Genomic DNA, 27022 nt, shown 5'->3' with positions numbered 1-27022 from the left:
GTACGAGAAACTTGAAGTTGAAAATTACTACTGGAGCGCAAATTTTCCCTGCTTGGTTTGTACTGAATGAGTAATGCAACAGGTAACCAGGTGTGAGATTGTTGATACCTTTGAAGGTCAAAAGCAGCACTTTGAAGATAACCCTCTCATTAACAGGCAACCAATGTAATTCTCTCCGCAGGGGTGCTGAGGACTGAAGTCTATTGCATCTCGAGCTGCCCTGTTTTGCAGTACTTGCAGCTTTTTTTCTTTTCTTAGCTGAAATTCCAAACAACAGCGAGTTCGCATAATCCAGGCGGGATAGGATAAGCGAACGAACCAGGTGGTGGCAGCTTTCAACCGTGATATATCTCCTGATTCTATAGATGTTCCTCAAATGAAAGTTAACTGTTTTAACAACAGATTTCACATGGTCCTTCATAGACATAGTTTGGTCAAATACTACACCCAAATTTTTGATTGTAGAAGATGGGGTGATATTTATATCATCAATTTTGAGAGAGACATCTTGCAGCTTTTTCAAGTTATGTGAGGATGCCGCAACAAAAAACTCAGTCTTAGAATTGTTGAGCTTGAGCATATTTATTGTCATCCACTCATAAATGTCCTTAATACATGTCGACAATTTGGCTAATGCTAATTCGGCAGCTCCATCAGTTTTTGGATCAAATGCCAGATAAAGCTGAATGTCATCAGCATAAATGTGATGGCAATGCCATGCTGACGAATGATTGCGCCAATATAGTTGGTATATAACACAAAAAACAGCGGTCCGAGAACCGATCCTTGAGGTACTCCAAATTCCAGAGTATACTTGCTCGATGCTATGCATGCAGCATCACGGATTCCTCAGCCTCCTCCGACACGGAGAGATCACCACCGATGGAAACACGAAAACTACGCCCCTGGAGGTAAGATTTAATCCACCTCAGCGCCATACCAGTTATGTTAAAAGTGGTTGATAAACGATCGAGCAGGATTTGGTGATCCACCGTGTCGAAGGCTGCTGAAAGATCCAGTAGCACCACAAACACCGCATTGCCACGATCCATATCCGTCATGATGTCAGTTTTTACACGGAGCAATGCTGTTTCCGTGCTATGCTGCGCCCTATACGCCGATTGGAACTCCTCCTGAAGACCATGTGAGTGAAGGTGATCCTGTAATTGAACTGAGGCAATCTTCTTAATGATTTTTGAGTAGTACCTTATGTTGGAAACAGGGCGATAATTGCATGTTCAAGACATTTTTGTCAAGGGTGGACTTCTTTAAAACAGGGCATACCACTGCTTCGCGAAGCTTAGAAGGGAATTCACCACTACAAAAAGATTTGTTAACAACTACCTCCAGAGCTTGACACATAATCTTGATATTATCTTTACACAACCACATCGGAACACACATGACTTATTAGAAGAAGCAAGAACTGTCTTTTCAATGTCTTCTGCACTCACAGGTTTGAAAGTATGAAATTGTTCAACATCAATAACTACATTGGAGTCAATAACACAATTATCATGATTTCTATCAGAAACCGAGACAAGATCTTGTCTTATCTTAGCAACCTTGTTGATGAAAAACTGAGCAAAGGAGTTGCTCAGTTCAGACATTGAATCACAACTGGGTAAAGATTTGACATTTTTGTTCAACAGTTTGTTCATTATACCAAACATACAGTCAGAAAATTCAAGTTCATCATTGTAATATACCTCTTTCGCAGTTTGAATGAGTTTGTTAACAATATTGCACTGGTCGACATAAGCAACATGATTATCATTGGTTTTATTTTTGCGCCATTTACGTTCTAGTTTACGACGCTTACACCTTGCATCATTAATTTCCTCATTGTACCAAGGAAAGCGTGGTCTCAAGCTTCGAGAACGTGTCTGAGGAGGTGCATGAGCATCAAGAACACAAGTAATCGACGATTCAAGCTGCTCAAGCATCTCATCAACAGTACCTCGAAAGTCAATACCACCAACTGCTAAAGTTAAGTCACTAGAAAATACACATTTGTCCATTTTCTTAAAGTTCCTTACAGTAGATTTCAATTTTTGAGGAATGGGTTTAGCATAGTCAAAGACACAATCAACGATCTTATGATCAGAACCTAACGATGGTAATACACAGCAATTAGAAACCAATCTGTCCTCAATGCGCGATATGACTAAATCTAAAATATGTCCACTAATGTGCGTGGGTTCTTGAACATACTGGTGTAATCCATGTGCTGATAGGGTATCACAGAATCTGATGACTTCCGGTTTAGTAGGCTGATCTACATGGATGTTGAAATCTCCCAGAAATACAGTTTTGGCAGGAACAAATTGGACCCCTTAGCATTATTTTTTTATTAATATCAACAATACGCTTTATCACAATGGCTAAAAAAGGAATTACAATGTACACATTCTTTTAAAATTCATCAGGTAAGAATTTATTTCAAATAGAAAGCAATATATCAAACTATGAACTTCCAAATGGCTTTCATACACAGTAATCATCAATTCTCCTTTTGAAAAAAATTCATACCCTGGAATTTGTATCATAGATAAAAAAAAAGCTAGTAAGTAGTACAATAAGTATAGGATAATGGCCAAGGATTAGAACGTGAGTGGCTAAGAATGGCCTAGGGCCTCCACTCACGTTCTAATCCTTGGCCATTAACCGACTTAATACACACTTATGACGTCGCGCTATTGTTTTACCGCTCCATTATTTTTCACGAATGGAGTGTTATTGAAATAGGTTGCTCTTTACCAATTGATCAATTACTCATTGATGCCGGACAATGCACTATCAAATACACTAATATAATGATCGTACTAAATTTTAGGTGCGAGTGCAAAAATAGTCCGACTCAGCTTTATGTAAAATTTCTATAGAAATACCCATCATATCACGATCCAGGTGTTTAGTTCAAATCATCCGGAACCACCTTCTTGAATTATAAAGATTTAAAATGTTTGTTACACAAATTGAATAAACGTAGATTCGTAAAATCATCCAAGTGATTAGACAATCACTAGAGATTACGAAATTTACGTGAAAGCGTGACACGGAACGCGAACAGCAAGCAATTGTGAATTGGTCAATCGTGGAATTACCGTAAGGCGATTACGTTGCGGTTGGTAGCAAAAAATGACGTTCCAAAATGACAAAAAAACGCTTTATAAAATGCAGGAAAATGTTATGTTTATCATGTTATGAAACGAATCAAAGTATCCTAATAGAACAAGTAGAGTCCGACATGTAGTAAAATCCATTTTGGGGGTTAAAATTTGATCTCGTATAGACAAGAAGAAGCGAACAAATTTCGATTTTTTTCGACGCGAATTCGAACGGGCAGATTGCCTATTCATTTGTGTGTGGAAAATGAAGTCCAAAAATCAGCTTGCGAAAGAGGCGTTTTAGGCAAGATTGTGTCGTGTTACGGCATAAATGCGTATAATTGTCTGTTTGGGACGGGGAACAGAAGTTCGTACTGGCAACGCTATTTTTCGCTTTGCTTTTTCGCAGTGCATTAAACAGCTGTCAAAGTGTTTTGCTTATGGATACTATTCAGCAAACTCCAAAATGTTTTTAAAACATGATAATGCATCTGTTTTTGGTTTTAGTTTTTATATAAAAATCATGAAAACTCGTGTTATACTGAAAAAAATAATACAACATTTTAAGCCAAAATTGAAATGCTATAGTAAAATATCATTTGGCAAACATATTTAAGTGTCTATTGTGTTAGAACGTTTATCAGCAAGTTTAATAAGTTTTTAATGCCCTTGACCCTCACATAACCTTTAACCCGACATTTAACGTTTTCTGTAATATATTTGTGTTTGCTGGGTAGTAATCGAACTAGGCATATTAGATTATCTATTTTCATTTTGCTTTAGAAAGTAAACAGGGTATTATTTATATGATAATGGAGTTTGTTTCTTGTTATTCGAATAATATACACCAAGACTTCCCAGGCATCCAACACCAAATTCTGTTTAGATTTTTTAGACAAATAGCATACACGTTTGAACATAATAGGCCTATACTTATTTTCCAATAGCCCGCAAAACTCAAATATCGCTAATCTGGACTGAATGTTTAGAGCATTATAGATACAGCCAGTCGTATTTACATATCAATACCAAGGAAAGTAGTTCGATGAAAGAAGATAACCTTCTCTGGTTCGATGCACCCAAGGTGAATCAATGGGTGCTTTAGATTATTTGTCTCAGCATAGCGCCATCATGATTGCAATTGCGTTCAGACCCTATGCGGCTATCACGAACATACTAGGAACGACGAGCGTTAGGACCGACACAAACTGGCTGTGAAGGAGGCTAGTTTGGATGTGAACGGGACTATGACGTTCTACCGCAAAATGCAGAAATCCGTAACCCGTATGGCGTTTCCCGTGAAGGCCTCTCCGCAATCTCTCTAATAGTTCTTTATGCCCACTTCTAATGCGTAAAACTATTGAAGTAGTTGTGTTTAGGTCTCTATTTTGCATAATAAAGAAAATTGGCAAAAAGGTCATATAGGTTCATATGAAATGGTCATTACAGTTGTGTACCTCAAGAATGCTACACCTATCGCTATACCTGAGCAATGATACTCTTCTCTGTGAATCGAGTGTTCGATTTTGGAACAACCATGCAATTATGGACACTATTTTTTATCTTGGATACTTTTGTGATGGAATCATTCCGAGGATATATATCGTTGATTCGCAGCAGAAGGACCAAAATCAGGTACTGAAAAGGTACGAAAATTTTAAATGTATTACAACACATTTTACCTAGGCCTATTATGTCCCTGAACTTCGTCGGCAAAAAACAAAACAAACTTCGCTTGCCTTGACGCGAAATAAAAGCCACCTCAACTTCCAGTCCCCTTCCAAAATCAAATGGAGCGTCCCTAACATTGTAATATTTGATTACCGTAAAATGGGGTAACTTCGGTCAGCGGGTAACTTTGGTCGTTCAAATATTTTTTTTAAATGGTCATTTTTCCGTACGGCAATGTTGTTTTTAGTGATATTTGGTCTCAATGTGTTAAGAAAGATAGTAGGAAGGAGTCGCTCATGTCCAATTTCTTTGAAAGTTACTGAAAATATTGGCATTTTTGACCAAAAATTAGCATTTTTTTACATTTTTTTTCAGACAAAATAAAAATCGATATTTGTGAGCAAGGATGCGTGTTTGCTTAATTTTGCAAGGGGTCAAATGTCACAAAAAAACAAAACCTTGCCCATATACAGCGAAGATCAATTTTTTATATTTTTTTTCTTCATGGAATGTAATACTCTGACCAAATAAGTTGCCACAAATGCGGGGTAATTTTGGTCAGGCTATTTTCAACCCCTAGTGCACCCTTTCAAAATTATTCAAAAATCTTTTTCAACTTCAAGGTGTAGAAGGGAACCCTAATGTCATAAAAAAAAAAGATAATTAGAAATATATTTGGTTTTGTTTGGAAGCAGTGGTTTAAAAACTCTGAAAAGTGCCCAAAGTTATCCCATTTTACGGTATCGGATAGGCCTACTGATCGATGTAAGTAAATATTCAAGCATGCCAAAATACCATCAGATGAAACATCAGATATATACTAATGACAAATAAAAAATTATACAGAAAATAGACCTACTGTGGCTTTTATCATTATTAAACATGCCCAAAGAACAATTTAAAATAAACAGATTCATAGGCCTAAATACATTGATACAGAATGCGATTATGTATATGTAGCAATGTTGCCCAAAATATTATATGTAGGGCCTAAGCCACTGAAAACGTATAAAATATAAAGAAGAAAAAAAAAATGTTATAAAAAACAGTAAGCGTACATGTAGAAAGAAAGGTCTAAATAAATAAAAGTAAGGGCCTACTAAGTAAAGCCTAAATAAGCATTTTCCAAAGTGAGGGTAAAAACACATCTTGCATAATAAGTACAACTTAGCCAACAATTTAACCTGCCCGTTTGATCTTGCCTTGCTTTTCACAGATTGCATTGTAAGGGCTCGGATAGCGACGCTTTTTTACGTTTTTTTTTTGTGGCACCTGAGAGCAAATCAGACACATCCTTCTGATATCAAATAATTTAGATTTTTATTAAATTCGCGATACAATACACATTTTATGACCAATTATTAAAAATTGATATTTTTGAAATTTAACAGTCCTCAAAGTAAATTGTATAAATCTAACGATATGCAGTAAAGAGTATGAAGTTGGGTTGAACAGCTGTCAATCATATGGAAATTTTGACCTTCATTATTAAAGATATAGATTTTTTCCTCAAAACACTAAAAAGTGAAGGTCTTTTTGGAAAAAAATGTTTAAGTTCAATATGAAAAGTCAAATTTTCAATTGAGTCGGCTTTTCATCCCAGCTAAATAGGCCTATAGTTTAATTACATATCATAGATTTATAAAGTTTACTTCGAGGACTGTTAAATTTGGAAAAATATAAAATGTAAAATCAAAATTATTATAATTATTGGATATAGGGACAATCCTCGTAATCAGCATGCAATTCGGTATGTCTGATGTGCTCTCGGGTCCCATAACAATACTGTGCAAATGTTGCTATCCGCTTCCTCAATTTATTGTATTAATGAAAATCATTTTCTTCTTGTTTTTCGTATCATTGTTTTGCATAAATGAAGTGATGATAACAATACTGCACTTTTCGCAAATACTTGCTTTTCAAAAGTGCAATTGATATTAACACTACATTCGTAAATGCCAGTACTTTTTCCCTGAAAAGTATTTGCTTTTCAGAGAAAAGAGAAAGGCATTTACGAATGGCGTGTTAGTGTGATCATCGCTCCATTCGTGGAAAATAATGGAGCGGTAAAACAATAGCGCGACGTCATAGGTGTGTATTAACTTTAAGTACCTGCTGTCTTTTCTCCAATTAGTGTGTAGCATAATCTCTATCTTAATTTGTAATCTCCTTTACATTTTTATTTTTCCTTGATTGGAAAAGATATTGACAGGTTGACACATTTGCACTTTTAAAGCGATATTATAACATTTGCTGAGGAGAACGCCCTCAATTTTTTTTTTAAATTCTGGTTTTTACACGATTGTAATGTACTTTAGTCAATAAAGATACTCTGCAAAAATCAAGACTTAAGGGAAGGGAATGAACGTTTGGACAGTATTTATTGTGGGACATTAGAGCACATCAGACATATCGAATTGCATTCTGAATACGAAGAATGTCCTTCTGATATCAAATAATTTTGATTTTTGAAATTAGCAATGTGATACACATTTTATGGCAAATCATTAAAAATTGATATTTTTGATATATCTGATCTGATGATTTAAATCTGATGATTTATACTTAAAGTGTATGTAGGTGGGATGAAAAGCCGATGATCAATTGAAAATTTTGACCTTTCGTATTGAAGATATGGATTTTTTTCCCAAAACACTTTTCTTCCCAGCTACATACACTTTAAGAATATATCATTAGATTTATAAAATTTACTTCGAGGACTGTTATACATCAAAAATTTGAAAAATATCAAATTTTGATAATTTGTCATAAAATTTGTATTATATCGTGAATCTCAAAAAATGAACATTATTTGATATCAGAAAGACATGCTTCGTATTCAGAATGCAATTCGATACGTCTGAGGTGCTCTCATGTCCCACAAAAAATACTGTCGAAACGCCATAAACGCTCATTCTAGATCCCTTAAGGTGCTGTAGTTTTGTCAAAATCCGAGATTTTGAATAAAACGATGGAACCAGCGTTTTATTATTACGATGGAAATATTAGTCGAACACATATGCACAGTACGTACACGGCGTGCAGGGTACACATATACACACCCCCCCAATGATCCTACCGTATTACAACTATGGGAGTAACATGCATGGGCGCTAGTAGTAAATTCCAATTTTCTATACTTTACCTCACTTGTTTGGCTCAAAATTAAAAGGGGACATATCTGACAGTAAAAGCTAACATTTTATGGAAAATAAATACTAATCTATTTTTACAGAAATGTTATAATATGGCTTTAAGCCATTTAAAAAAACATTTCAATTCAGAACCTTTTACCCTTTACAACAACAACAACACACTTATATAGCGCCCAACACCAAAAAGGCCTCTAGGCGCTTTACAAAAGATAAAAACTTACAATTACAACCTAAAAGTACACCTTAAAACTACCAATTAAAAGCCACGAAATTATACACAAAAAGTGGCAAAAATATTTACAATGGATTGTTAAACAAATAAGTCTTTAAAAGTCTCTTGAAGATGGCGAGACTGCCCGCTTTCTGGATGTGTGCAGACAGCTTGTTCCATAAAGTTGGCTGGGCGATGGAGATTGCCCTTTCACCGTAGGGGTAAAGGTATTTTGCGAGTTGCGATTTCGAGTTGCGAGTTGGAAATCTGCGAGTTGCGAGTTGAAATTTGCGAGTTGCCAATGGTAGTTGCGAGTTGATTTGTGAGTTGCGAGTTGGTATTTGCGAGTTGCCAAGGGTAGTTGCGAGTTGATTTGCGAGTTGCGATTTGCGAGTTGAAATTTGCGAGTTGCGAGCTGAAATTTACGAGTTGTGAGTTTACATTTGTGAGTTCTTCTGAGTTGCGAGCTGATAATTTGTCAAAATATACAGACATTGTTTTACCCCCTATTGGAATTAGACCTTCATTACCAATTAAAATCAGATCATTTTAACATACACATGTGTGAGTTTTACATGCAAAATTATCCGGCTTATCGCAATGTAAGAGACCCCATGTCACATGGGAAAACATGGTAAATCGCACAATATATTTGCATAATTTATTAATCATTAATCTCCATTTTGTAGATTTTAAGCGATTTTGGGCAATGTTTGCTGTTTGATAAAAATTTGTAAAATTTATCTCAATTGGCATGCGAGGGGTCTCGGGTTCGAATCCCACCCACAGCAAACAACTTCTTTCCTTCTTTTCTCTCTTTATTCTTTCCTTCTTTCCCTTCCCATCGCCGAAAAGCCCTTAGGGGGTTAGGGTTAAGGTGATTTCATTTCAGAAGTACAGTACAATGTATTGTGGGATGTGTGTAATTCATAAACAATTGTGACACCCAGATTGAATGCCCGGGATTGAATGCTTGCCCTGCATTGCCTTTGCATATTCCTGTATACTTAATTTTCATGTAGTCCAAGTGTTAACCATAAATTAATCATAGCAGATAATAAATTGTTCTACTTCTAAGGGCTCATATTGAAATTCCCTTACACAGGAAGGTGTAAACCATCCTGCAGCTTTCCTGTGCTAGCCTTCTTTTGTTAAAATCCTGTGTGATTATATAACACTGCAATTATCCCACTTTTACACCATATTTCATCAATTTAGCTTCAAAATGGCAAAATTTTTTGCGCGCATTTGTTCAAGGAACTTAATCTGTCACCAAAAAGTGCTGCTTTTTTCCAACCCCATCCCCCCAATGTCAAAAAGAAATCTACGCCACTGATTTTTAGAGTGTAACATTTGACACTTCTAATAAAACCAATTTTCTTGGAAACCTTTGAATTGATGTTGTTAATATGTGAAGTCAAGTCCATCATAGGCGAGGATCTAACATGACACCAAGATACTTAAATTCTTTAACGTGTTCAAGAACATCATCAACATAATTAATACATATCACTAAATCTATTTACAATATGAGCTGAACCAAAAACCATATAATGTTTAATGTTAATTCATTATTAAAGAACCAATTTTTGTTATTAAGCATAGTTTCTAAGTCATTAGGATCATTAGATTTACAGAGAAAAGATGTGTCATCTGCATACATTATGACTTTACAATCAACAGAGCTAGGGAGGGAATTCATGTATATCAAGAAAAGTAAGGGTCCTAATATACTTCCTTGTGGAACACCAATTTCAATATTTCTAAAACCACATAAAGAAGATTCAATACATACAAACTGTTTTCTATGAGTAAGGTATGACTAAAAACCATTTTAGTTCTTTACCATTTATACCACAATCCTTAAGTTTATTAATTAAGAGGTTGTGGTTTATTGTATCAAATGCTTTTTTCAAATCCAAAAAGATAAGACCTGTAGCAAATCCTTCATCAATATTCTTAAGAATGCAATCTTGAAAATCAAGCAAGTGGAATGGATTGCACAAAAACAAGATTGACAATCAGTTAAAATATTTTTTGATGTTAAGAAATTATATAATTGATTATGAACACATCTCTCAAGAATCTTTGATACAACAGTACAGAAATAGGTCTATAATTTTCTACATTACAAGTACCCATACAAATATCACCAGATTTAAACATTTTCATGTGGTAACCATGGTAAGTTGGTAACCAAGGGAAGTATCAAATTTCTTGATATCAGATTACAATACAAATTACATTCTAAGATCAAATTTGATAATATATGGTTTTGGTGCAAACGTCAGTCCATACGCTCCATTGAAGGTTATTGGTGGCGCATCGTCTGGTTTGACTAGTGAATAGCGGTGAAGAAGATGAGTGAAAAACACAAACAACTCCATTTTTGCCAAACTCTGACCAACGCAGTTTCGGCGCCCTGTAAGAAAACGATGTACATATTTTAAATCTTGTTTTTGGTTGTTTACCTTTTTTGTTCAGACTGTGTCAAAATAATGGCCAACAGTTTCCAGTGATTTTGGACCATGGTTGTTTGACGGCATGTAAAACTGAGTCATTTTAAATAAAAGTTGAACAATGATGGCGCTACCCAGCAAACACAAAAACGTTTTAAATAAGTTATATTTTGGCTTTTGGTTTAGGTAAAAACGTTTTAATAACATTAAATTGTTGGGTTATATGAAAGTCATGAAAACGCGTTTTAAAACGCTTTTGTATGAAAACACACTACAACAATATTTTTAAAATGTTTTCAAAATATTATTGTAAACTATTTTTGCAAACATTGTCTGCCTACTCTGCCAAATATTTTGTCAACACTTAAATAACATTATGTTAAAATATTTGTACCCAGCAAACACAGAAACATTCTTAAAATGTGTTTTTCAAAACGTTTTAATAACATTTAAATGTCGGGTTATATGAAGGTCATGAAAACGTTTTTAAAACGTTATTGCAAATATTTTGGGCAAACATTTTTCCCCAAAATATTTTTTCAACCCCAAAATAACATCATTCTGTTTAGAATGATTTGTATCAAGTTTTCAAAAATGTTTTTGGAATGTTATTGAAACGTTTTTACACCCTCTATATAACCCGACATTTAAACGTTTTGTGTTTGCTAGCAGTAGATTATCAAAAAATGTTTTTTAATGTTATGAAAACGTTTTATACCCTTAATATACCATTTATATAACCCGACATTTAGACGCTTCTGACAACCTTTTATAACCTTTTGCGAATGATGTCGAAAACGTTTTGTGTTTGCTGGGTATTTACCTAAAACCTTGTTTGTATCTTTACAAGGGTAGACACTGTAAAATGGTATTGGAACATCAGCAGACAAACAAATGACACAGTAATTTTCAAAAACTCTTTATCATGAAATGTTGGGTATAACTCATATTATTTGGCTAATTTAAATTAAAACTGATGTAAATAGCGCCCTCAATTTGCACATAAATGTACAGTTTATAGAATTAAAATTACCACCAAAAAAAGAAGAAGAAATAGATGAATAATTTGATATAGAAACAATAATCTATGTTTAAAATTGCTATAAAATTATATGTATACTATTTACTATTGTGATAGCTTTTGGCATTATCTAGGTCTAGAATTGAACATTTAATATAATAGCTTATAATGTTTTGTTAGAAAAATTTATAAATGATCACATCAAACAACTGTGGGACAAGACTGTCTCATTAAAATATATTTTAAGATCCATCTGATATTTAGATTTAATGTTATAAAAGGTCAAAACTAAGAATTCTGGTTACAAGGTTTATTAATGTTTTGAGTCATCTAGTAATATAAAATAGACAATAATATGAATCATATTATGGATTCACCAATGATTTTTTAGTAACATTGCGTCCCATTCACCGGGTCTTCATCAGACTACGCTGAGACATGACTAATGCCATGGTTTGGTCAACTGATGGTAATCAGCGAGGAAATAGCTCACAGTATATTCAAGCTCGCTTTAATCAGCAACAAAAACCAGGACTCTGCAGTCTTCACCCACTCAAAACGCTTCGGGCCACCAATTCAAACCCGACGACATCATAATCTTTGACAAGGAGGAGAGGTGATATTGAGAGGAGAGTGAAAGCATCCCATCCGGGAAAAGGCCGATCAGCCAGCACTAGATCAATAAGAAGGTGGTCTCCGCTTCCTGCTATCGTATATGCCTGGGACCCCACTGTGAAACTAATTCCTCGCAGATAACCATCACATGACCAAACCATCAGTCAAGTCTCTGCGCAGTCTAATGAAGACCTGGTGATTGGGTCGCAACTTTACTAAAAAATTGTTGGTGAGTCAGAATTTGATTAATATTATTTGTATTCGGAATAAGGTTTTTTTACACATTTTGTCAGCGGTTCCCAAACTTCCAAAAGAGGTCGTGGGACATGCTGGAAAAAAATGTAAAAAGTACATCTTGGAGCATTAAAGTGCCGGGTATCTTCGAGCAATAACATGCAGGGTACCATCTTATTGGTCATATAACCCCATTTTGACATTTTAAATTGTCGCGTGCTTCCCGCGCATTTGTGCCAGTAAAGTAATTCTGCCAGCCGGTCAATGGGACGAATTGGAAATTGTACACCTTTGGAAATTATGACCGGTATGCCGTTGAGAAGGTTTGGAAAGCAACAGCATTTGTATTATGCTATGGGTCTCACCATATTGTCGGGACACAGGAAAAAAATTTTGGGAAGCCCTGCAACCCAGGGAGGGGTAGGGTTCTTCTAAAAAATTTGTACGGGAATGTGCAAAGCAGAGTTTTGGATGCTGACTTTCTTTATGTTACTGTTTTTACAACCCATCAATATTAGCTAATATTCAATACACCAATTGTTCACACTTCACAGGAAGCACCTAAAAAGCACCCAAATGTGCCCAATTGGGTGCTTTTAAGGGTACTTTTGCCCAATTTCACCGAATTGGTCTCCACTGAAAACCCAACCATCGATATACCAAAATCGATGAAAAGGTGCCCCAAAACCATGGCACCTCCCATTACACCTTCAACCAGGAAGACCACCCCCCCCGACCCTGTAATATGTGATTTTCCCCATCTTTTTAATGAAAGGAAATTGCCAATCCAGTTTGAATTCAATATCACTTTTGTAAGAGTATATCAGTGGGCTTCACTAACCTGTACCATGCATAGCCACAAAGTTTGATTGTCGGCCTCCGGGTAGCGGGGTCAGGTGGTATCGGTCAAATTATTTTTTTGCTAAAATGTGCGCAAGAGATGGTGTGAAATTAGTCATCTGCTCGCTTCTTTGAGTGTTTTATTTCACCTGGAGGAAAGCTATTAGGGGGCTCAGGTTCCCACAACACTAGGGTTACCTTAGGGAGGTTTATTTTCTTTGTAAGGCACTTGAAACTTGATTCTGAGTTTAGCGTCCACCACCCTGCGTTATGAATTTTGTGCTGCATTTGAGATGATAAATCCTGAAAATAATTCATTATTGTGCAAATTACTACTAAACCAGAAAGAAAATTTGTTCTGTAAAATTTTTAACCCCTTTTTTTTGTATTTGAACCCTTCAAAAACTATAGAAAGCCTTGACAACTATAGAAGAATTCATCTAAATATTTGAGCATTAAAAATATACAGATTTTTGACCCTTGCTCTATCCAATTATTTCAGTTATACCTTTGGGATACCAGGCTAGAAAGAGAAATTTACCTAGCCAAAATGTTTTTACCAGATGGACATTGTTTATGTTGTAAATAATTTAACTAGGAGATACTATAACCCCCCCCCCCCATATTTCCCCCTATCCTCAAATGTATATGGAGAGGTTAGTACAAACTTGGAGTGAAGAAGACTGCAAAAAGCAAGATAATAATAATTTAATAAACATTTATGTGTGTTCGTGACATTATATTGGGACTAGCGATACCCAATTAGAATAAACAAAAGCGCATAAGCATTGGTAAAAAGGTCGCTGATAATGAAACCTTGAAAATAATGAATAATGAATAATGAAATAGTTGCCTCATTATGAGCTGGAAAAAAATGGGACGCTAAACTCAACATCAAGTTTCAATAGCCTAATAGGGTGTCATGAATATACTGACAGTAGCGGCGGAAGCATTAAAGTGGGACGATCATAATTTGTTGCGGTGTTACTGGTACTTTTTTTAAGTGAAAAAGGGGTGTGTTTTGCTATCTTATAAATTGTGCAATTGTACTCTATTTGGGTCTAAAACCCGGTGTTTTTTTTGTACTAAAAAAGCAAATGTACAGGGCAATTATTGCTTTATTTTTTCTTCTGTTATGATATTTAGGAATGACGTTGCACACATTTAGATGGGATCGTACCCCCCTTCTACACCAAAAATAGAGGGTTGTCAAATTATTAAGGGCTTGTGACTATCTTTACACTTTCCATCAAAATATTTGCGCAATATTTAGTAACAATCAACATTTTCACACGCTGATAGGGGGGGTCACAAAAAATCAGCCCGCGATAGTAGGTTATAAAAAATTGACTGTGGTCACCGACATATTCATGACCCCCTTCTGAAGAAAATTACAACCCACTTATGTCTGAATTTGAGCATAATATTAATACAAACTGTTTAGCCTACTTACCGATTCCAAAAGGACAAACTTCCTTTCTCTCAAAATATTTTCCCTCATCATTGATGAACCTTTCAGGTTTAAACTGGTCAGGCTCTGTGAACGTATTGGGATTTCTCATCACAGCATATAGATTTGAAACTATTGTAGCGCCTTTCGGAATATGGTATCCATGAAGTGAGGTCTCATCATTGGCCGTATGAAAAGTACTTAGTGGTGCCAAAGAAACATGACGTTGTATCTCAAAAAGGGCTGCTCTGGTGTATGGCAGCTGCTCTTGATCAGAAACTTGTGGTAGTCGATTGCGGCCAACAACGGAATCCAGTTCCTCTTGAATTTTCTTCTGGATATCTGGATATGCCATCATGTACAAACAACACCATTCTAGAGTCTCAGAGATGTTGCCCACTCCGGCCATGAACATCAGGTACAATGCAGCATGCATGTTATATTCTTGGAGATATGAAAAGGGGTCATCTGGTTTCGGCGCCTCTTCCATTGCTTTCAGATACACATCTATGAAATCCTTGGTATTCTGGGCATCGAAAATTTCCCGGTGTTCCTCGATACATTTGTCAACGAAACCATGAACATCTTTTATAAGACGTAGCATTTCTCTAGTGTCATTATTTGGATAGTACATGTATTTTGGAAGCATGATACTCCACAAGCCCGGGCCAGCAAGGTGCATAAAACCAAAATTGGAATCAGTAATATAGCGGAAGTTTTCATCATCATAATCATGACGCTTTCCAAACACAACAGCAAATAATATATTTGTTGTACAATTGACGAAGAACTGGTGTGGGTTAAAAGGTATGCCAAATAGCATCCAACTCCTGTAAGAGGAGCTCGGATTCGCTGTGATATTGGCCTCAAAGCTGCGCGTCCCGATGCCAAATCCTCGAAATGTTTGCGTAAAAAATTTTCTGTATTCGACAAAGTGTTTACCTGAATGATCTGCAAGAAATCAAAAATAAATATAATGATGACATTTTAGTTTTTTATATCCCCTGCTTTATGATTTTTGCAATAAATCAAATAATAAGGGCGGTTCTCAAATTATTACAAAGGTAGACCATGGGACATGAACCGGCTTTCGCATTTTGTATAAGCATGGAGTAAAATAATGTGGGGAAATTGAAAAACAAGACAAAAACAAAATGAAAAAAAAGCCGAATTCCCCTTTCAAAGCAACGTAATGAAGTGCCCTTTGATCAAAACTTTAGAATTTATTTTAAAAAGGAAAAAATAGGAATGTACCACTCAGACCCGTACCCCTTAAGACGAAATTAATGAATGCCCCTTCACACCTAAAGGTAATTATTATACTATTGTCTGTCCAAATAACTTAGACACCCGGTTTTTAGGATATATTTCGAAAAGTTTTCACTTTGGCAAAAAGTCATGAAAGAAAAGTTGCTAAACACGGTTAGACCTAACAGAAATTATTAGTAAAGCGATGAAAAAATATTCTTCCTTATCTACTTTTATTCAATTTTGACCGATTTACAGCAAGATATCTGGGTCCAGCCGAATATTCCTAATGACTTGAAACTTTTGATGGGATAATCTATTTACAGTAAGGGGTGTTTGAACATTGTAATCATGCATATTGATCATTGATTCCACCCTTTTTACTTTAAGCCTTTTACTAATTCACAATAATGGCGGTCTACTCAAATGCATTCAACAAAAGCATGTTTGCAATCTACCGCGAGAGGTCGTCTCACACGCAGGGTTCGAAATTTTGGTTGTCCGGTAGACTACCCTGTAGTCCACTTGCCCATTGTGCATACTCTGGATATTGTATTTAAGCTTAAAACTCTGATTTAATTAATGTGTGCACAATTGATAGATTTTCACATCTGATCAGTCACCCTACTCCCTCTGTTTGTTAGCTTCCCAAGTGGACTACTGACATTGCCTTGCGGTTAAGATTTTTAACAAGGGACTCTATGGAGAGTTAGGCCAATTTCTGGCCTAACTAAAATTGGGCATGATGTAATGCATCTTTAAATGGATCTGCCTTGTGATTGGTCGCCCATACCTCGATATGGTTTAAATCGTCTGGGCCCGCGTCATTACACCGTAAACAACTGTCTGTGGTATTAGCGGCGCTTTTTGTGTTGACGCGAAAGTTAATCTCTCATCAAACATCTAGCGCGTACTTGTGGTTAATGGACTGATAAACAAGTATGCTTGACAGTGTGTTTTTAGAGAGCAAAGTCTAGGGGGTAAAGTTCTGCTTACAATTCAAAGTTCATAGTCGAAATTTCAGGGTTCGCTATCAATAAAGTGGTAGATTCCAAAATCAGAATTGTTCAGTATTAAAGTGAGCCGTTATAATTATGCAAGATAATGTTGCATTCAATTACTTTTATTGTCACTAATCGTCTGATATTTTTAACTCTTTATGACCATTTTACTATTGAATACTTTAATTTTAAAAAACATCAGTATAATTTTGAGTTCAACGAAATGGGTTCATCATGACTAATAATAACATATTTTTAATAAATTTCGACTATGGCATAGTCTAGTTGTCCGGTTGCCCGGGACAACTAAAAAAGTCACCGGACAACCAAAATTACTGATTCGGTTGTCCGCCGGACAACCATAAATCTGTAGCCAAAGTGGACCTTTGTACATACGGACAACCAAAAACTTAGACGGACAACCAGAAATTGTAACCTGGTTGTTCGTGGGACAACCATTTATTTTTCCTTAATTCGAACACTGCTCACACGCATAACAAATACACTACGATCAAATAGGTTGATGACAATATTTGATTGAATGGACTACACTGTGACATGATTCCGGTGAAAGACTCCGGTTCAAATCCTTTGTTAATAGCAGATCAATAATTTCATGCACAACCTCTATAACTCAAAAGATGTCACAGTTGGTGCATTATAACAAATGATAGTGCAAGTTACTATGCGTCTGGAGTGTATTCTGAATTATACTCCTCACCAATAACATCAGAACATTCATATGGCATACAATTTGTATTTTCTTAGAATTAGACCAAGCCAAAAGCATGCACAGAAGAAGATTCAAATACCGCGCCGAATTGTTGTAATTGGTTGAGGGACAGCTGGGATCACTGAGTTAATACACTAAGAATAAATATGCCAATCAGAAACACTGTCTGCATTTTATGAACTGAATTATATTTTTCATTTTTATAAAAATGTTTTTGGTGAGGAGTATAATTGATTTACTATGCATCCATTCACTATCCAAAATCACCATACCTACAAATCTGTATAATGAGACCTTCCAAAATAATGGTACCCAACTTCTACCGGATTATTTTTAAAGTGTTGAGAAAAACCTTCCAATTTCAATAGAATTTCTGGTAAACTCTCACTCAATGCTTTGGAAACACGAAAATCCCGTTAGGTCTCGGCGAATGTTAACACTTTTCTTTCATGACTTTTTTTGTAAGTGGATATTTTTTCAAATAAGTAATAAAAACTGGGTGTCTAAGTTAATTGGACAGACAATAGCAGTCGAAGCATGTGATTAAAAACTTAAGTAATTAAATGTTGGTAGCGTTTTCACAATCGCTACTAGTGTCCAGTCATGGCTATCATCTAGTCCGACGAGTAGGACCTGTTTTTTTCTTAGTTTACCAACTATACTCTAACTCTGATCGCTCAAGAAAGATTAACCACAAAAGTCCACTAATTGCCCCTTTATTTTGGGGGGCGCGGTCACTGGACTTTCGCGATTAAATCTTTCTTGCGCCATGTGAGATAGTGATCATAGTGTGAAATGTGTATAGTCTGGTACACTCTGGTAACTTAGAAATAAAAGGTCCTACTCGTCGGACTACTATCATCGTAGCAACAAAGTTGCCTGTGAGTCAACTCCTTGCAACTCGACGCTAGGGCATACTATAGCAATTTATCGATCAGATAAGCAATGCAAGTTATGTCACCAAAAAACCCGGGGTGGGTCACTCCCATTGTGGCCTGTACACCATCCGCGATAATCAACTTTTGAAAAGCACCCTAAAAAAGGATTTAACCCTTGGCTAAAACGATACCCTAAACAGGTAACACGCACGTGTTTTCTCGCCCTAAACAGGAATTTTATTCCTTGCAGCAAATTTCATACCCTAAATTTCATTTCCGAGTATTAGCAAATTGCAATTTTGCTACCCTTTCCAATTTTTTATGTTTTTGACACCCTAAACACGATACGTGCGTATCATGCCGACCAACGAATAAACTACCCTTTTTACGTGTTTTTATTATTGCGGATGGTGTACAGGCCACAATGGAAGTGAACCCCCGGGCAAAAAACGCTACGGTCCTAGCGATTGCCCAGTATGGTATATCCTTTGTGCAATAATTATGAGCACCACCCTTTCCAAACGGCATGCCAAAAAATGTTTGCTTCCACCTCTCGGCCTGCCAACATTTACTTATACGGTCCCTCTCTGCCTAACAAAATTTGCCCCCCCTGGTCTGCCAAAACAATGTGCCCCCTTTTGTTTGCACATGCCACATTTTGGGAATCCAAATTGCAAACCTTGAATTATGTGTATAATACTGAGTGCAGAATTTTGCCATACTGTTTTACTGTGCTATTTTTTTTTATAAGATTCACTTAACCCGGTGGGTTCAGTTTGTATTTAAAGGTAGGTCGTATGACCGTTCCAGGATTTGAAAATGAGCCCTTTTTCACGGGGAATCGAGGACATTTGCAGCAATTTTACCCCCTATTTTGCACGAAATCAAGGAAAACTTGCCCCCAAATACCTCCCCTATTTTTATCATTTTGAGGACGCATTTTCATTTCACCCCCTTATTACGAGGAATCGAGGACATTTTTCCGAAATAAATACCCCTATTTTTACCATTTCAAGGACGCTTTTGAATTTTCCCCCTATTTCACGGGGAAATGAGGACAATAACAAAAACTGTAGCAGTAAAACGCGGATGAAAGTCCTAGAAATACACCCTATTTTCCATTTCAAGGACAATTTTACTCCAAAACACCACTAATTTGGACAATCGCAAACAATTTTGTCCTCAAAAATTCCGCGGACATTTCTTGAAAAGTACCCTAATTGGAACCATCATGCGTACACATTGTCAGTGAAGATTGAACCCACCGGGCACTTAACCCCCCTTCCAGCTTGACAAAAACAACAATCACCCCGCTCATAATTATTGCACAGCCCCTCAGTGGTGAGTAACTACTGTAAGTAAGTTAGTAAGTAAGTTACGTTCACTCTTTTTGGCTAGTCCATGATTGCTGCCTCGTCCCAGTTGATAACATGGGACGAGGCAGCAATCATAGATCAAGAGGCAGACAAAACCACGCGTTGGCTAAAAGAAGCCATATGGATCAGGAGCAGGGGCAAAAACACTATGAACAAGGATGAGGGGGCATACAAATTGGACAGAATCTTTCCTCTGCGTTTTACTGCTACAGTTTTAGTTTTTTTTGTATTTTTTCTGTCTGTTTGATTGATAGGGTATTTTTTTCCAAAAAAATTGTCCTCATGTCCTCGTGCAAAAGGGGAACAATTCAAAAGCGTCCTTGAAGTGGTCAAAATAGGGGTATTTATTTCGGAAAAATGTCCTTGATTCCTTGTGATAAGGGGGTGAAATAAAAACGCGTCCTCATACGTCCTACCTTTAAATACAAACTGAAGCCACCGGGCGGTTACCGCAAAATAGCTGAACCATGGGGCTTCAGCAGTATATTGTGGTATACCTCTGTCACCTGTTTCGGACTTTTTCTCTTTCATGTGACACCACCCGGGGGTCACATTTTTGTTTTGTTTTTGAGATACTTAATGTATAAAAGACCCAAAATGTGAACATTGACCTGGGTCTTTTAAGGAATATTATTGACCTGCATCTTATGAGGAGTATCACCCCTGGTGGATTATATCTTGGTGTAGATTATTAGTCATCCAGTAAATAATATATAAGGTAAAGTTAAATCGAATTCTGGAAATAAAATTACCAACTTACATGCGACGGGGACAGTTGCGTCCGGTAACTCCAAACTACATCAGGCATCAGGACAAGCAGAGTAATTTGGTTTATGGCATAACCTGTGCGGCTACTGACTGTGGTGAAGCCTACGTAGGAGAGACCAAACAGTCTCTCAGGGCTAGGATAAACCAATATCGGAGACCTAGCTCCAGCGAAGCTCAGAACTCTGCAGTTTTCAATCAATGCAAACCAACGGAACACTTCTTTAAGCCAGAGGAGGTTGTGATCCTCGACAAAGAAGAAAAGTGGTTTGAGCGTGGTGTAGGGAAGCCATTTGGGAGAGAGTGGAGCAGCCAGCCATCAACAAAAAAGGGGGACTCCGCTTTCAACTGCCACACGCCTGGGACCAAGCTTTGCAAGATCTTCCCCGTTGTTTGTCACATGACCAATCAGATGCCTGATGAAGTTCAGAGTTACCGGACGCAAATGTCGCATGTAAGTTGCAAATTTTATTTCCAGAATTCAATTTAACTTTACCTTACCTGGTGGATTATATTCATTACTTTTTTCTCTTTCATTTTACACCACTCAGGGAGTCATACCTTCTTTGCATTTCGAGGTATGAAAAGGACCCAAAATATAAATATTGACCCGCGTCTTATGATGAGTGTCACCCTTGGGTGGGGACATATTTGTATTACATTCTTTACTTTTTTTTATTTTTCATTTAACACCACTCGGGAGATCATACCTTCTTGGCATTTCGAAATATGAAAAGGACACATGAATATTGACCCAGGTCTTATGAGGAGTGTCAGCCCTGGTGGGGAAATTATTTTGATTGTATTCTTTACTTTGTCCTCTTTTATTTGATACCACTCGCAGTGGCGTGCACAAAGGGAGGGGCCAGGGGGGCCACAACCCCCCACTTTTGTTGGTCATTCGTCATTCGGGGGGAATCAGTCATTTCCCACGAAATGACTGATTAGCCCGCACGTGAACTCCCAATCAGACTCCATTTGAGGGAACTGAACAAACTGCCCCCACTGACCACTCGGGGGGGGGGGGGGCATACCATTTAGAGATATGTCCATTTCAAACCAAAAGGGTAGTCAGTATGTAACTTAGTAGGCCCTAAGTAAGCAAGGAAGCTAGTAAACTCCCGGAGTAAACTAGTAACATACACTATTAATAAGGCACTATATTGTTGGGGGATTAAATTTTTATCTTGTTTAATTGCCAAATGAAAAAATGTCTAGATCTTAATACTTTAGTTAAACGGGCCAAAAAATGCAATTTTGAATGATTTCTTACATTTTCAGTCACAAAATTTAAAGACTTGGCACAAGTCTAAGCATTTAGAATTTGGATTGTAGGATATGAGTTTGCTCATAAAATTGTATGTTAATTTTGATTATTGGTTATAAAAGATATTAGAAAATGTATTTTCCAAAATTAGAATGCATAACCTGAAAATAATTAGTCTTAGTCAAACCTTTAGTGCTTGATTGTCACAACATAAATACACACCAAAAATGTATGTTTTGGCCCTTATTTCCAAAAATTGGCCAAATATTAAAATTTGACTTTTATTGCCAGTTAAAACTAGAGGATTAGGGTGTCGTTACTTTTCATTTGTCAAAACAGGATAATCAAAAAATATTAGTGCTGTATATTTCTAGAATCAGGGGTAGGTATGGTATACATGAAAATGGATTTTAATTTTAATTACCACCTTCAAGTAAAGTCCCACCCCCAAATTTTCGAAAAATTTCAGAAATTAAAAAAGTTTTTTTTTATTTTTTAAAGTTATTTATTTTTTTTGGCTTTGGAGGGGCGTAGCAAGAGCCTCGGGGGCCCATGGACAAGGAGCAGCACGGGGCCCTTTTAACATATCCTTTATCAGCCGTATCTTTAACCCCATATAACATGTATATTAAATAATAACTATAATACTAATAAGTTGTCGTCAAAAATGTGGTGTTTTGGTGTTTTTTTTAAAAATGCCCACTGTTTCAAAGCTGAAGCATCATTTTATTTGTTTTCCAGTCTCATAAATCATCTAGATTTTCGAATGTTGTGCATAATTGCATAAATTATAATCTTATATATACTTACAAAAAGTTACAAGGCAATTATTGCTTTACTTTTTCTTCTATTAAGATTTTTAGGGAGAGACATCCCCATGGAAAAATATGGAGGTGATGAAGACAATTTATACTAAATCGTTTTTTATTAATTATTATTTTGTCGGTGCATGGAATAATTTTCATAAATTTTCCGACATACTAGGGGCCCTTATGCGTCTGTTAATATCACAAAGATGGAAATGTTAAATATTGGATTACTTACATATACTGCCAAACAATTTGTATTCAAATTCATGGTTGTGTCCCTTGTTGGTATGTAGTGGATTATTGTTTGATTCCTTCATGATTCCAAAATCGTTGATCACCACAAACACATGTCCAAATAAGTCAAAACTGCAAATCTTCCCGTACTTCAGTCCCAGTCGTGTTGCAAGCATATGCATTTCTTCTCTTTTGTAAAACATAGACCACATCAGCTGAGGAACGAAACCAATGATTGGGAAACGCCATGGTCCTGGTGGCAAATTGCGAAGTTGCTGCCTCCACCAGACAACCAACAGATACATCAACACAAACACCAAAACTGACTTCACATTCACCAAATCATCATAGTAGTTAAAGACCATTTTGTTAAAGAAGCGTCAACAATTTTGTTTGAAAATTAAAATGTCCTTGTTAGTGTTAGAAGCTGCTAGTTTTCAGAAATATAGCAGATGCAGTGTTTGTAATTGCAAGGATGTCGATATTTTGTGGCAATCACTAGAACCGCTAACCCTGCACTAAGACTAGAACCACAGTATCTGAGCTCTGGTCCCGGCTCTGGTATCTGAGCTCTGGTATCTGATGATAGTTAATACTAATGTACATCCGGGGGGGTCACTCCCATTGTGGCCTGTACACCATCCGCGATAATGAAAACATGTCAAAAGGGTAGTTTTTCGTGGGTAAGCACAATACGCACGTAACACGTTTAGGGTGTCAAAAACGTGAAATATTGGAAAAAAGGGTAGCAAAATTGCAATTGCTAATACACGGAAATGAAATTTAGGGTATGAAATTTGATGCAAGGAATAAAATCCTTGTTTAGGGTATTGTTTTAGCCAAGGGTTAAATCCTTGTTTAGGGTGCTTTTCAAAAGTTGATTATCGCGGATGGTGTACAGGCCACAATGGGAGTGACCCCCGGTGTACACCTTCACCTTGGAATATCTTGCGATATTTTGCACATTCACCTTGGATTTTTCACACAATAATTGTATGACTTTAACATGAATAGAATAGAATTCAACCATGGCATAGATTAATAAGCTCTAATGGTCTATAATAATACTTTCTTTAACTTTAACCCAAATAACTGTTTTGAAAATATTTCCAAAGGGAACAGTCATTATTTACATGGGAGGAATTTAAGGGGGAATGCAAAAATATTTGGTGAGCAAGAGGGGGTATTGCGAAATTTTTTGCCGGAAAAGAGGGGGAATGTTAAGTTTTAAATGGAGAAATTTCATAAGGGGGAAATGTGGAATTTTTGAACAGAAGCGAAGGGGAAGCATAAAATTTTTCTTCAAACAAATTTTAATCCTCCATTCCCCCCTGGTGGAAATAGTGATCAGTCTCTAATCAAACTATCACACCATATTAGCTTGGTATGACATGAATATCACATGCTTAGCCTATGTTACTTAAAGGAACACTCCAGCAATCAGAGCATGCAGCTTCCAAGTTCATGGCCAGCATACAAGGGTGATTCTCTGAAAAGGGGAACTTTTAAGTCCCGCGACTTTCGGCGCTCATAAAAGTTTTAAAAGCGGATTTTTTTTTCTTTTTTGGCTTAGTCATGGACTTTTGTATGTATAAAAATAGTTAAGAACATCCAAGTGGGGAAAAATTAATTTCTTGGAGCCAAAAAATTCTTCAATATCTGACGACCCCCCTGAAAACCCCATGTCCCGATGTCACGCACCGAATTTTAGTGATTTTGTAGTATTTTTGTGAGCAAGTGTGGGAAGTGAAAATTACCACTGACTGGGGTAAATATCATGTCTAAGAAGGTTCAAATGCTTAAAACCACTTCTAAAGTCAATTTTATGGAATAATTCAAAAATTTGTGTCAACAAATTGCTGTCCCTTGGTTTTGCATCATTGCCGTCACATTGGCATCAAAACGGCTAGAGGTGAAGACCAAATATCAGAGGTCAATAATTTGACCCTGTACGCTGCCTTTTACAGACGACGAAAAACATCAACCCGGAGTAGGTGCACATTGGCACTCTCTTCCTGCCAATTTTAAGGGTATCTTCAAGTATACACGCGCGTACCTTTATTCAACATCATCTCCAAACGTTTCTGATCAATTTGATATAAGTCTTATTGTTGAATTTTTCCGGAAAATAATGATGGTTGAATATGTCTCGAAAGCTGTTGTGGTGATATGTAACACGTGGGTAAGCTTAAACCTGCTATTAATAATAAGCAATGTCTGAACCATCATCTCCGCTACATCAGTTGGCGTCACAATTTGCCGTGGCGGAGATGATTCTCTATAGGAATTCGTGTAGAAATATCATCTCCGTCACATCACCATCATCTCCATCACATCACCGGATCTTGAGACACAGCGAAGTCCAGTTTAGTTTATCAGAAAACGTTCTCATCTGTATGAATTTCATTTTCAAGTAGTGTGAAAACATTACTGAAATCAAATGTCTGTGACGGAGATGATTCTCTATAGGAATTTGTGTAGAAATATCATCTCCGTCACATCACTATCATCTCCATCACAGCATTGTCATCTCCATCACAATTGTTGTTGGCCTTTATTTGACCTTTGACCCAGACAACATGGAATTTACTATTTGGAAATGTAATTGATATTGTATGTGTTTACTATGTCAATAGAAATTTATTTAGTTATTTCAAGCAAAATTATGAATATACTTAAGTTTGTATAAAAAAAATACTAATAGACATGACATTTTCCGTACAGCCTGCCTCTCATTGTCCCAACTAAATGACGAAAGTACAAAATCATATTTTTTTTAAATGAAAAAAGCAAACATGAATAAAGCAACTTACAAGTTATCCATAAAACTCATAATTAAGAGTTTTAACAATTTGTTTGTCCTTTTTTCCTTTTTGGCCTAAATGTGACGGAGATGATGCTCACCTGGCACAACCTGCAGATTACGCCCTCTATAATATAGAGGGCGCCCTAAAGATTGCGCCAAATATTGTTTTCATGCACTAGAGACTTACATCCTTACAGATATGTAAAGGAAACATTTTTATAATTATTTTCAAATTCATATTTGCCAATCTTCCAATAGTACACCTTTTCAGAGAAATACCCACATACATTCTGTGCAGCTGCAATATTTGAAGGACTTACAGCTACTTACTGTACCCATGCTAGAAACAGAGACTAGAGACTGACACAGGCACTTAAATACTAGGACTTGGGCTTAGGCTTAAGACTGGGCTTGGGCTTATATTCAGGCTTTGACATTGTATGATTCAGTCTCTATTCAGACTGTTGAAATGATAGCCATGCGCGAAAGCATAGCCTCAGTCAAGACTACACCTACGTGTAGGCCTATACATGCCTAGGACCTACATGTAGGTGAAAGCAAAGGCCTAGCTAATGAATGAGTTATAATATTCAAGAGTTATAATTGCTCCCTGCACAGTCAGCTAGCATAGGCTAGCAGGCTCTGCTAGCAGTTATAGCACTAGCATGACTAGCAGAGACATTGGACTGATGAAGGCCTTCAAGGCTAAGCCTTGAGGCTGAGGCTAAGCTTGTTTGTATCTAATCATCTCTAGAAATAGCCTAGTATATACAAATACTACCGTACATGGTTTGAAGGCAAATAGGGGAAACTATTTTTCCCGAGGTACTGGCTTCGGATCCGGGTAGGCCTGTAGCCAGTACCGAGGGAAAAGTAGTGACTATATTTCCCTGAAAATACCATGTAGTATTTGTTTTATTACACCTCATATATATTTATGAGATAATGATATGACACCAATTCAAAACATTTAATAAGAAAATAGGCGCTAGGCCCCCCGGCTAGGCCCGGGGGCCTAAATGGTCTTCATGCTTACCTGTCATGCCTGCATGTTAACTTGAAGTTAAGCTTTAGATTTGAGAGCTCCTCTAGGCTCTGCACACAGGATTCCCTTCTCAGCTTCATGGCTTTATGAATCA

At 36.7% G+C, this 27022-nt stretch overlaps 1 protein-coding gene across 1 annotated transcript; it reads right to left on the bottom strand.

Annotated features, from left to right (window-relative positions):
* Positions 1 to 9345: 9345 nt before the first annotated feature.
* Positions 9346 to 23579, bottom strand: LOC140156304 (cytochrome P450 2U1-like). Its single transcript, XM_072179286.1, has 3 exons — positions 23079 to 23579; positions 14770 to 15717; positions 9346 to 10569 (listed from the first exon to the last, which is right to left on the bottom strand). The coding sequence occupies exons 1-3, from the start codon at positions 23440 to 23442 to the stop codon at positions 10388 to 10390; spliced, it is 1494 nt and encodes a 497-aa protein (XP_072035387.1). The 5' UTR covers positions 23443 to 23579; the 3' UTR covers positions 9346 to 10387.
* Positions 23580 to 27022: the final 3443 nt, after the last annotated feature.

This window comes from Amphiura filiformis, chromosome 7, assembly GCF_039555335.1.
Source record: "Amphiura filiformis chromosome 7, Afil_fr2py, whole genome shotgun sequence".
NCBI classification, from domain to species: Eukaryota; Metazoa; Echinodermata; class Ophiuroidea; order Amphilepidida; family Amphiuridae; genus Amphiura; species Amphiura filiformis.
This window is presented reverse-complemented; position numbering and strand designations above follow the sequence as displayed.

Coding starts and splice junctions, on each gene's coding strand:
- LOC140156304 (XM_072179286.1), bottom strand. CDS start 23,442: ATGGTCTTTAACTACTATGATGATTTGGTGAATGTGAAGTCAGTTTTG. Junction 15,718..23,078: donor CAAATTGTTTGGCAGTATAT/GTAAGTAATCCA, acceptor GATTTCTTGCAG/ATCATTCAGGTAAACACTTT. Junction 10,570..14,769: donor AGTTTGTCCTTTTGGAATCG/GTAAGTAGGCTA, acceptor GTTTTCTTACAG/GGCGCCGAAACTGCGTTGGT.